Source organism: Myiozetetes cayanensis, unplaced genomic scaffold (assembly GCF_022539395.1).
Source record: "Myiozetetes cayanensis isolate MyiCay16 unplaced genomic scaffold, myiCay2020 scf2-11, whole genome shotgun sequence".
Taxonomy (NCBI): Eukaryota; Metazoa; Chordata; class Aves; order Passeriformes; family Tyrannidae; genus Myiozetetes; species Myiozetetes cayanensis.
Genome location: NW_026087411.1, coordinates 99,738,470 through 99,750,825, shown reverse-complemented (window position 1 = coordinate 99,750,825; position 12,356 = coordinate 99,738,470). Strand labels below are relative to the sequence as shown.

The window sequence follows — 12,356 nt, the reverse complement described above, 5'->3', positions numbered from 1 at the left end:
ACACTCGAAACAGGTTGTGCAAATTCACTTTAAGTGTATAAAATGAAGTCATCAGTAAACCATTCCAATACTTACCTGTGCTAAACAACTGTAAAAGAAAACCTAAAAATATAAATTTTTAAAAAAAGTTATGATCCCATTTCTCTAATATACAATGGTATTTTCTGGTGTTAGTACCTTTGCCAATATTCCTTGGAGGTAGAGGAGGTGCACTACTTGTAACAGGTACTGCAGGCTGAACGGAAGGTGGACTGCCACTAAGTATTGCTCCATATGTTTCATTCTGTAATATACTTGGCATGAACCCTCTTTGCTTATCCTTAGCAATGTTCGCTGCATCTCTTGCCAAGGATGCTACATTAGGCTGAAGTTGGTTTGACCCAAGTTGGTAGAAGCTGACAGGCCTGTCCTCTCTCCGATTGGGACTGGGTTGCTTAAACACAATAACAAAAGTATTCATAATTACCACATTAGTTGTACTCATTTTATTTATTAGTCCATCAAAAGTTATTAGTTTCTATAAAGAAAAAATGGCTTCTAAAATGCATTTTTGTTGATTTTAATATGTAATCTAAAACCTACATTCTGCCCTCTTACAGACAAAGTAACTGTGCACATTAACAAAAAAAGATTAAATGTGAATTGCACTTCAAAACAATTAATATATTTTCATTTCTCCTCTGGTATACTCCTGTAGGATAATACTGTATCCTTATATACACAGGACTATACCTCTATGGATAATCAATATTGATAATCAGATCGGACCAAGATTCTCTGTATCAAAATGCCTGGCAATATTTTCAAAAGTAAATAAACAACCGAAGATCCTAAGCCTCATCTGAAATTCAGCAGTGCTAAATCTGAAATAGATGATCATGATCTCAAACACCAGACTCAACTGCACCCAGGTCTTCTACCTGCAGCTCAGCCTAGAACAAATGAGGAGCAGAAAGTTCTCATGAACTCTCTTTAGCTCACTTGTGTTGCTGGACAAGTTCTGGAGATTACTTCAATTGGCAGCTTGGATGGAACATTGCTCATCCCATGTACATTACCAAATGAGATCTAATTAGTTGTCTTTGAGATTTACAGCAATCATCTGCACTTAGCATTATTCTTCCTGTTTCAAGAGCAAGCATAGTAATTATTGCTATCAAATCATAATTAAAATAGCTGGAGTTATAAATTCATGTGGCTACTACAGGAATGGGCTGTAACAATCCACAGCCCAGAGAACATAAATGTGCTTTCAGAAATAGTACTAGATAAACACATCGCTGTCATACTGCCTGTATGAAATTAAAATAACCATTTATAGTGATAGCATTTAGGCAGAACAGATTTACACCAGGAGTATCACTAACAAGCAATCAATTTTCCTCTGAATATATTGAATGCTTATTTTGGATTGATCATGTAGGGCCTTTAGATGTGCTACAACACAGCTTTATAGTTCAAAGATTTACCAGAATGCTCTATGTGACAGCCAGACACATTAATCCCTACCCTTATTTCGGCTTAGCAGCCTCACTCACTGGCTGACACTCTCCATTCCCTGACCTCTCCACTGTCCCGTCCTTGTTTAAGCCCACACTTCTGCTTTCTAAACCACTAGAAAATCCTGGGTTTACATTGTTGATTCAGCTTCTCATTGGTTCACCAAACTGAAGCAGTTCAATACAGGGACAAACGTGTGTCAGAATGGAGGCAAAGCTAAGGAAGGACCAGGTACACCCAGGCTGTGCAACAGCAGCAGAAACCAGTGGAATTGTCTTAACCTTCTTTTAGGTTAGACTCTCTTTGATATTAAATACTCTGGACTAAAAGAACTTAAATTTCAGACAGGACCCTTTCTGACAAAGATTACAAAGTCTATTCAATTGCTTTACCAGCAAGACAAGCCCAACAGTTTCACAACTATAAACAAAACTCTAATGTGATCCGAAGCAACAGCAGTATTCACCCATGCATTCAAGGTAGTCACAGACACTGGTCTGTGATTAATAGTCCTTAATCTCCTTTCAGAAGTCCCTGCAGTATAAACCTATTAATAATAGGCAGTGAAGTAGGAGCTTCATTACTTTAGCCTCACTGCTGAGTAGCAGATACCTTCCTATATCAGATGGCGCTCAGGGACTCAGAAAGAGGACACTCAATTGCAGAAGGCAGTGGCAAAAATGAAGGAAGTGAACGAAAAGAACAGATCAAAAATACGTATTTAGAGCATGCCAGAAAGGGATTTCTAGTTGTAAATTACTACAGATTTTTACAGCTGGAAAAAAACTGAACCTCTAGAAGTTTCAAGCTGCTTTATCTAAAGGATCATCATTAGTGCTGTTATTATTTGAATGATGATACAATATCTAGGAATACATAAATACTGGGATAGAAATATAAAACCTCATGCAGAAGTAAAAAGCACTATAGTAAAAGGCAATGTTATTGAAATAATTATGAACATCATGTTTACACATGTATGTGTTCAGAGAAATAATGCTGATACAAACCTGCAGCTTTTCATCCACATCGTCATCACTTTCATCCAGATCTTCATGGAGTAACCGCCACTCATATTCTACATGAACATGAGAATTAAATCTTCCAGACAGTGCTTGAGTAAGCTAAGGAAAAACGAGGTGACTGTTGACACCTATGTTATGTGCAGTCCTTATTTTTAAACAGCATATTGAAAAACAAACAAAGCCCACATATAGAAGATATCTTGATTTCAGTAATGTGGAAAGTTACTGCACTCAGGTAAATTTAAAGAATTAAGCTGTGGTACCAAATACAACACAAATAAACCCAGCCTGTCCAGATCCCTCTGCAGAGCCTTCTTACCCTCCAGCAGATTAACACTCACTCAACTTGGTATCATCTGAAAACTTACTCAGGGAATCTTACTTGTGGATCTCTGACTAATAGCTCAAACAGAATCATCCCCTGGCCCCAAGAATTTTAGCATTTCTGATGCATTTAAAGAGAAATATAGCCTTTTTCCTAAAAGCCTATAACTATTTCTAAGGATATAACTATTTCTAGCATACCACTATTGTGTCTGGAATATATTAACCGATCATTCAATTGTAAACTGTTAAATGTTCAGACATGATTTTGCTTATAAATGCAGACATGGAAAGACACAATACTCACCAACTCTTCACAGTGAGTATGTTTTAAACGTTTAGCTATATCTAGTGGCGTCTCTCCTGCTTCATTTGCTATATTACAGCAAGAAAAGAAATATATGATGAGCAGTGTCATTATTAACATGTCCATTACTAAAGACAAACCTGCAGATACATAGTGAAGTGCTAGATCAACACTTTAAAACTCATCTCTTTCCTTCATAGGTAGGTTCAACTCTTACCAACCCCTCTGCTCAAGACAAGCAGTAGTAATTCAACATGCTATATATATATATATGAATGACAGCCATGAAATGGCAGTATAAATGGCAGACATAAAAGACAGCAATTAAAAAACTAAATCTGTTTAAAAATAAGTGTAATGTATAAGTTAATTTTAAATTTGAACTAAACAGTGAATATTGATTCTTCTTATAATGAGGATTATGTTTACAGAATTACGATAAACAATTGAGGAGAAGATGCACTTATTCTGACTTCACTGTTTCTTATCTGAAGCAGTGACAAATAGGAAATCGAAGCACACATTACCCTTTTACCTATTTCAATAGAAGCTTTCCCTCTCAGCAGCAGCTTGAGGCACTCAACATTGTCTGTTAGACAGCAGTAATGCAGGGCTGTGCTACCTTTACAGGTTTGCTTATCTAGATTGCCACTATTGGAGAACAAGAAAGAAGAAGAAAGCAGATTAAACTTAAGTTTAATTGCTCTCATTTGAAGATTTTCAAAGAATAAAATGACATTTGCAAATACGGTTTTAGTATTTGTATTCATTTAGTATTTGTATTACTTGACACAAAAGCAAAGTCAATATATAGTTCCCATACACTCACCTGTTCTGCACTAAAAAGTCGACTATATGAAGTGATGTTCGATCAACTGACCGAACAGCAAGGTGCAGTGCTGTTTCATCTTGCTCCTAAGAATAAAATGAAAAACCACATTTATTTCCTCTGATCTACAGCGAAGCAGAAATTTAATTGACATAAATTAGACCAATTAAAACATGTAATTTCAAAATATTCAGACACTTTACCATTAAAAACACCTGTGAACACTTATGTGTCCCTTTCGTATCTTTAAAGCAAACAAACAGATGGGTTGAAAACTAACAGATTATTGAATGATTTTATGTTTAGCGTTTTAATGCATTTAAAATACAATAGTATTTGGAACCAATTTTAGTTTAAACTATTTAGTATCATCTGTTGTTATTGATTAATGACATCGTTAAAAGGACGAACATTTAGAACAGTGTTTCAAACGTTATTTTCAAATAACTTTTAATTAATGAATGCATATTGCACTTATAACAATTTGACTAATAAAATTGACAACACTTACATGGCCATTGGCCAGTGGGATTTTTTCTGTGAGATCCACGCCGTCAGCATATACTTGAACTAAACCAAGAATGTCTCTTGATTTGACTGCTTCACAAAGAGCATGCAATTTAGCTGCATTGTCAGCGTGCTTTTTCCTTGCATATTTTCTCTCAATATACTTGGCAGTAATATAATCTTTTCTTGCATTCCTGAAATTGAATATGATTTACTTTTATAACTTTCATCAGAAGATACGCATTAGCATTTCCATAAATACATGCAAGTCATTTGAATGAAGATCTGGGAAAGACTAGTTCTCATTCATTATGATAATTTTCTTTTTAAATATGCATGTAACCATGCAGCCTCATATTTCAAGTATGAAATGTAGTTACAGAAGATGAATCAAATATCCAATACAAAGACAGACCATGAATTTTCCCCTCCAAACTCTGGTGTGTAGTTGAGGTAAAGACTACCCAGCTCTATGTACAGAAGATACATAAGAGTTTCATAATGCTGGTTTTATGTTGCCTTGCAGGTTTATGTTTACCTGACTTGTACTCCTGTGCACATGCTGGAAAGAGATGGAAGGCATGGGACACAAAAAAATTTATCTTATACCTCTGCACAGACTATCCAGGCCTTGAATTTGAATTCCCAGTAGTGAAAGTACATCCTTTAAAGCAACTTTTCACAACAACCATAAAAGGGAGGATGCAGTGGAGCTTTTAGTTACATTTCTAAAAAAGGTGAAAACTTAGCACATCTGAATCCATGAGAGTTATCACTTTTGCTGTTGATGCCCAATAACACATATCTACTCTTCTTCCCATCACAGCAGGACAGGAGCTTGCATGCCTCCCAAAGGTGTAACTCCTTACCAGCTCTTGGGATGTACACAATATTGCACAGAAGGCATTTAACAAAGTCTTATCTTATCACCTAGATACTATGCAACAGGCAAAAAGAAAAAACCTAACAAATAATAACAAATTGAATCAATGGATAGCTCTTGTTCATAAAGCATTTGCTAGTATTCCTTTGGAGTTTTTAAAAAGTATCTTCGGATTCTCATTTCAATAAAAAAGCCCCAAATTTTAGATGTAGAGGTATCAAAATAAATTATTTTTTAAATAAAAATTTTTAGAAGTGTTCTAATTATATTGCTTTACCAGTCAGTAAAATTATTAGTAATTTTTAATTATTAATATTCATAATCTGCACTATTATTGATAGCAGTAGTCAAAAATTATTTGAACTGCATTGTTTAACACTGGTTCTTGTCAGAATGTTTGAAGTCCACATAATGTAAAATCAGCTTCATGCAAAGCCAATTTTTCTGGGTTTGTTTCTGCATTGTTTACTAGCTCTTTTATGATGGAGTTGTATCCAGCCAAGCAGGCAGCTGTCCTTTCTGTATCTCTGCCATCGCTGTTCACTGTTTTCGAGGAATTCAGTTAAATGTTCTGTCTTTATTCCACACAATTACAGACTTCAGTCCTAGATGTGGTTCCTAAACACTACATGTTCAGTAAGTAAACAGTAATGGCCAGTCTTCGCGAGCGAAGATCCGGGGAAGGTCTTTCCACCTTCCAGCCTGCGCATTGGATTTTTTAGGTGAGACACAGTGTGCGCGGAACTGAGCCCACCCTTTAATCCTAAGGTTCATCTGCCGGGGCCAAGCGAGCTTGGACGGTGGCAGCGAGGTCCTTAGGACGTAGGTGGGTTGCCTTTAAGGGCTAACGAGCCCCACCTGCCCGGGAGTGGCCCTGACCGGGAATCGAACCCGGGTCTCCGCAGTGATAGCGCGGCGCCTTTACCACTAGACCACCAGGGGCTGCACATGTTCAGTATCTTACAGGTAAATGTGCAATTTACTACAATTTCTATTTTGTGTTTAAATAGGACAAAATTAATTGCTTAATTTTTTTTAATCCCTATCCTTGTGTGTCTTTAAAGTTCCCAACAAGTCATGGGTAATTTGTTTCTGTCCCACAAACCATGATTCAGAGAGTTGGTAAAATAATCCTTACTATTAGGGAAGGTACAGTCAGACAAAGCTCAATAAAACAGACATGCAAAGCATCAGAAAAAAGGTTTTCTCCTTGCCTATAAGACTATAAATACGACACTACACATCTTCCATGGCCTGCCAGTCCAAACCATAACGGCACAACCCCTTAGCAATATTAAATTAAATGTCTGCCTTTCTCAAAAGTAGTGGCTCTTTACTTACATGTCACTGCTTGGGTTAGGTTTGACCGTCTCATCGACTGGCAGACAGAACTCCATAATTTCATTAAACCCAGCATTACCAATATTCTTTGCAAGCTGTAAAAAAAAGTAAATCCACAGCTCACTTAATAAACATGTTCAGTTACTGGCCACACACGTATTAGCCACACCAAGGGGAGGACAAGGGAAAATGAGAGTTGGGATCTCTTATTTCTGATTCCTTGTTCTGCTACTATGTCAGTGATAATGAGCAGATTAGGTACCTTTTTGGATGTTAATTTTCAGCTGGGATTTAGTACACGAACAAATAACTGCAGAATAATCCATCAAGACACCAGTTCATATGATAAATGCAAATACTTCATGCTGGGTAAGAACACACATATGAACTGTCACACAGAGCAGCTGATAAGTGGTAACTTCTTTGTGTAGCAAAGCTGAATACATTTTCTTCCTTTGGGGATTAAAGTTTTCTTCTAAAAATAACATTAAATAATTAATGGGATAAGTATTTGCAAGTCCTTCAATTTTTAATCTTAGGCACATTTATATGTCAAACAGCTGTGTTCTTATAAGGAGGAACCAAGGGTAAAAAGACCTGAAAACACAAAAAAAATGAAGCCTCTACTAATTTGAATTCTAAGATAAGGAAACGTTTACTGTAGGACACTACGTTCCAGGAGGTTCCATTAAATTTGCATTAAGCTTTCTTAAATTATATTTATCCAGAGGTAACTTTCAGGATTGGAACAACATATTGTTAAAGTGCTAAAAATATACTTGTGTTAGAAGTATTTTACAGTACTATTTTTAAGTTAATAAAAGCAACTTGATTACCAAAAGTTCAGATGTTCCCAGCACATCTAATGTAAGTGATTGCATCCTGGAATAGTGAACACCGAGTTCTCTATGGATTCCTGAGCATTCAATGCAAGTTAGAATTCCCAAATTTGTTGAAAGCCAGGTAGGATCTGAAAAACAAAACACCCACAGAATTAAAATTTACTCAATTATTTCATTCTAGAAAATGTAGCATACAGAAGTGAAATCGTTTTGAGACTGGACAGACCATATTATCAAACTGTAGAACCACGCCTGGGGCGGGCGGGCATTGTGTGTATTCCCTTGGGCCTGAGGGCCTGATTAAATGACCTGCTCTTTTTGTCTTATCTTATACACTAAATTGGCCTGGAGTTTTTTCTGCATGATCTCCTCAGGTTACAGTTTGGCTTGCTTACAGTTTTGAACTTTCTATTAAGTAAAATAAGGGTTTTGCCCATTAATTATATATTTTTTAATTTACGTCTTCATGTTTACTGGGAAACAAAAACAGTGGGGTTTTTTAATGATAAAAGAAGCGATGATTAAAATATTTATTTTATTTTTGTGAAGGACGTTGCTCTCCAAGGGAGCTACTCAACCAGTCCAGTTTGTCATTCTTCACACAACCTTTCAGCAACTGCATTTTTCTACCACCAATATAATAGTGTCACATTCTCAACTGGCAGTACCGATGCAATTTAAGCTGAAATAACAATGCTTACAGGGTTGGTGGGGTTTTTTTGTACTTCAAATATAGACTTCAGACTAAGTGAAGCAGAAGTGATTCTGAAGTGCACATACAGCACACACTACAGTGGATTCTCACTCCACTATTTCAAAGATACTAAGGCTCATCCCTCTCCTTTCATAACCCTTGCTTGTCTTGTCTTATCTTATCTTCCAGACAAATAATTAATTTCTGAAGTTTCAGACAGCTTAGTAACTTATTTGTTTGATAAAGGTTTGGTAGTTGTTATTTAGATTCTTTTTCTTTTAAGAGAGCAGGATTGACCCTTCCCATAGTCTTATACAATATCTATTGCTGGAAGTAACTATCGATTTACAAAGTGCAGACAGCATCAGGTCTGATGTTTTCAGGTACAGTTTTGCATCAAAAAACCCTAAGCCCTGCAGCATCTCTCTAACATAAAAGAACACAGGAAACAGCAGGATTTAAAAAATAAACTAAAGAGGATTAAAGTAGAAATTCATTGATCAACAAAACCAACACTGCAAACCACGGTCAGTGCAGGTGCATTCTCTTCCAAATGAGCACAACCTTAGACATATTCCATCTCATTTAGTCAAACATTACAAAAAAAAAAAAAAGCAACAACAAAAAAACAAACAAGAAAAAAGGCATATTGAGGAAATGCTTCGTGTCTCTGATGGCTGCTCAGTTTTACCTAAATCTTATATTATTAAACCATATTCTTATGTAAGTTCACTTATTTATGTAACCAAAAGCTACAGTTAGCAAAATATATTGGACAAAAATAAGCTTCTTAGTAACTTTTCACCCCACTGACAATAAGCATATAGCAAATCAATCTTACTAAAGTAGTTCCATTAAACTGTAGCATATTCTCCTACACATATAATTTTTGTGAGATAAGGAGTAAAAGTGAAAGCATAAAACATTAGCTTAAATAGTCTCATGAAACAAAGAATTTTTACCAATGAGAAATATGCTTAATTGAGTCACCTTGTGCTCCACAGTCACAACAAACATCATTTCCAGTCATCCTCTGGACTTCAGATATAATTTCTTTTGTCAGTTCCTGGACAATATTATTTTCTCCTGTGTTATCATCTCCTTTGAATGCATTATTTAAAGCTTCCTCTTTGCTGTTTTGTAGCACAGATGTCCATCTAAAATGGTAGTAATATTTTGCTATTAAATGTTTTGGCACTTCTAAAGTTCAAGGTAAGTCTCAGCAGAACACCAGTATCAAGAATAAAACTAGCGAAGAAACTCACATTTGACATTCCTGTTCATCCTCTGCTTGAAAATGGTATGTTCTGTCATCTGCACAATAAATAATTCACATACTGATTAAAAAAAGTTATTTTTGCAGAAATCTCGTCAAAAAATCTAAAATTAATTGATGTATGATTGCTGAGGTCTCTAGTCTCATCACTGCAGTGCTGGCAGACAGAAAGTCAATTTAGCAAGTTTCACTCTTATTACCTACAGTTCATCTACGATTAGACCCGTGTTTACACAAGGTGGCTTGCTGCATTTTAAACAGAAGCTTTTTTCTTCACTGCTGTGCTTCTATCGCATAAGCAGCAGGAGAGCATAGAAATTTTCCATGTTCTAGATATAACCTCAGTAATCACAAGCCTAAAGTTCTGATGAGAGGGAGAGGAGTAAAACACAGAGTTTGTATTTGAGTTTATCTGTATATATAAGATAGAAAGACTTAAAGAGTCCAAATGAGCTCTTGAAACCACAGTAAACAAACAAGGCAAAACAGATTTGCCAGACGTGAAGTCTAAACTACAACCAGCATAAGCTGCAAGCTGCTTCAATTAAATCAAGCTCACAATTTTAATTTTACTACTACTTTTGTAATTCTAAGCACTGTTATCATACTGTACTACTAAAGAAAAAAGGATAATACATTTTAAGTCTATGAAGCAAATGAGATATGACATGGTTTAATGACTAAGTTGGAGTTAGAATTGTCAATGAGAAGAACAGAGGTAAAGCTACCGGCAAAAGCATATTCTAAAATGAAAATCTCTCAAGTTTGAAAAACACTCAGGCAAAAAGGTATTAAAAGATAGCTTCAAACATGGAAAATATTAAGGCAGTGAGTATATATGAAAGAATAGAAAGTGCTACATAAAGAGATTTTATCTTGCCATGATACATCAGTTTGCATTTTGTAAAAAAAAAAAAGGAATATTTTTAAACTCTACAGTAAAACGAAGAGAAAAACTCATCTGGAGAAGGACAAGAGGTCTGTTGTGCCTTGTCAAGTGTATGATAATGTGACAAGTTGATATTGGGCAAAACATGACATGGTCATCAGCAAAGAAGAAAAGTGCAAAAGTAAACAGGGAAGCCCAGTTACTTGTGTAAAAATGAAGAAATTGAGTATTGCACACATGCATTCTAGTCTATTAACATAAGCAACACAGCTTACATTTACAAATGCAAAACAACTTTATGATAAGGAACAAATGAGAAATACATTTATATTCTTCTCCCCAAATAATTTGAGATATATATTTCAGTAAAATGTCCTAGTGAGAAAACAAAGAAAACATTCTACTACATAATTTTGTATCATCCTGTTCTGATCCCAAAATTATTCAGTTTTAGTGGGTTTAACACATAGACTCCTTATCTCACCTTTTCATCTATAATGAGATCACAAAACCAAAAAATTATTTCATTATTTTCTTCACTGTTACACAGCAATCACCATAATTAAATTGTAAAAAGTTTTAAAAATATCTTTTGATCTTGTGCAAAAATCATAACTTTGTAAGATGATCGGCCGTGACATTTTCAAAATAAAGAGGGATGTCAAGGCAAAAATAGTTACTCTATTGTAAGACAGCATAAAATGATATTAAAAAAAAGGCTTAAAACAGCTTTTAAAACAAGTGGTTTCCCAAAGACACAGGTACAGTTAGTTGCATTATGCTAAAAAAAGTGAAATGGCAAAGTGTCATAGGAAGGGCATTTTATAAAGTGAAGGATTCTGTAACTGTGAAAACATTCAAGTGGGTTATTGACACATCTACAGAAATAATGCGATACTCTGGTATGAGCTGCAAGTAGAAAGACCTAAACAACAAACCTACGTGATATGAGGTCAAAACATTTTTTCTCCTCTGGGTTTGTTTTCACTTGGCAGGTTAACAGATTGAGCTTTGCTGGAGGTCGGTTAGCCTATTTGAAGATAAAACATACACATTTTAGTACATTAACACTGACTGAGCCCTGCAGTTTGAAAACACAAGACAACATCCCACTGGCCAAGAAGACTTGACAAAAGGTTTTTTAAAGTTTTGATTCATGTTTTCATCTGCATCGCGGTTTTTAAACTACTTATTCACTGGTAACTGGACAGACACTAGAATTTTGAAAGGGGAAGGAGGTAAAATCACTTCAATTTACTTTAACTGGTAACACTTATCATCTGAAGGAATCAGGCACGAAAAAGAGACAAGTTCATCCTACATTTAATCCCCTAACACTCAGACATTCAGTTTAAAAAAATCAGTTGTTTCGTTTTCAGTAATTAAATAGTTTGACTCCTACTAATGTTTTTGAAGGGTCCTAGGTAATCAGTTTAGAACGAATGCTCAATTTTTAAATCAGTAAAGGTACACATTGAAGGAAAATAGGAAGTTTGCATAGAGAATTCTTGCAGCAAGAATATGTAAAACTAAACTAAGCTAGCCACTTACTAAGAAATCTAGTGAAACAAAATGTATTTTATAATGATAGATGTTTCTAGTCAAATTTCAAGTCAAGTTCCCCTCAGTGATTTCAGTTCCTTTTTTAATAGAAAGTGGCAATATTTTACTAAAAGCAAACTGCATAAGCAACCTGCACTTTGAGAAAGACTCATAAAGACTACAAAGACTTTTCAAATAGCACCTCTGCACTAACCTCTTCTTTCCCTTAACCCACCTGCTCTACAGACCTAGGGTAGGACCTAGAAAGACACGTTTGTAAACTTGACTTGAGGAATGGTTTGCAATTCCTACAATGAATAACTAGTTTCACTCTTCTTTTAGAATAACTAAATCATGAAAATAGACTTAACTAGTGAGCCTTTGCTCTAGGCAATAA

The 12,356-nt window shown here is 35.4% G+C and overlaps 1 protein-coding gene across 3 annotated transcripts in view; it reads right to left on the bottom strand.

Annotated features, from left to right (window-relative positions):
* Positions 1-12,356, bottom strand: part of ASAP2 (ArfGAP with SH3 domain, ankyrin repeat and PH domain 2) — an 84,251-nt gene that overhangs the window by 13,599 nt on the left and 58,296 nt on the right. For all 3 annotated transcript variants that reach the window (XM_050315834.1, XM_050315833.1, XM_050315835.1), the window contains exons 12-22: positions 11,360-11,447; positions 9,518-9,566; positions 9,243-9,409; positions 7,553-7,686; positions 6,717-6,811; positions 4,497-4,686; positions 3,986-4,071; positions 3,692-3,807; positions 3,157-3,224; positions 2,511-2,624; positions 178-433 (exon numbers count right to left, since the gene is read on the bottom strand). In XM_050315834.1, coding sequence (XP_050171791.1) covers positions 178-433; positions 2,511-2,624; positions 3,157-3,224; positions 3,692-3,807; positions 3,986-4,071; positions 4,497-4,686; positions 6,717-6,811; positions 7,553-7,686; positions 9,243-9,409; positions 9,518-9,566; positions 11,360-11,447 — 1,363 coding nt within the window. The remainder of the gene's footprint in view (positions 1-177; positions 434-2,510; positions 2,625-3,156; positions 3,225-3,691; positions 3,808-3,985; positions 4,072-4,496; positions 4,687-6,716; positions 6,812-7,552; positions 7,687-9,242; positions 9,410-9,517; positions 9,567-11,359; positions 11,448-12,356) is intronic.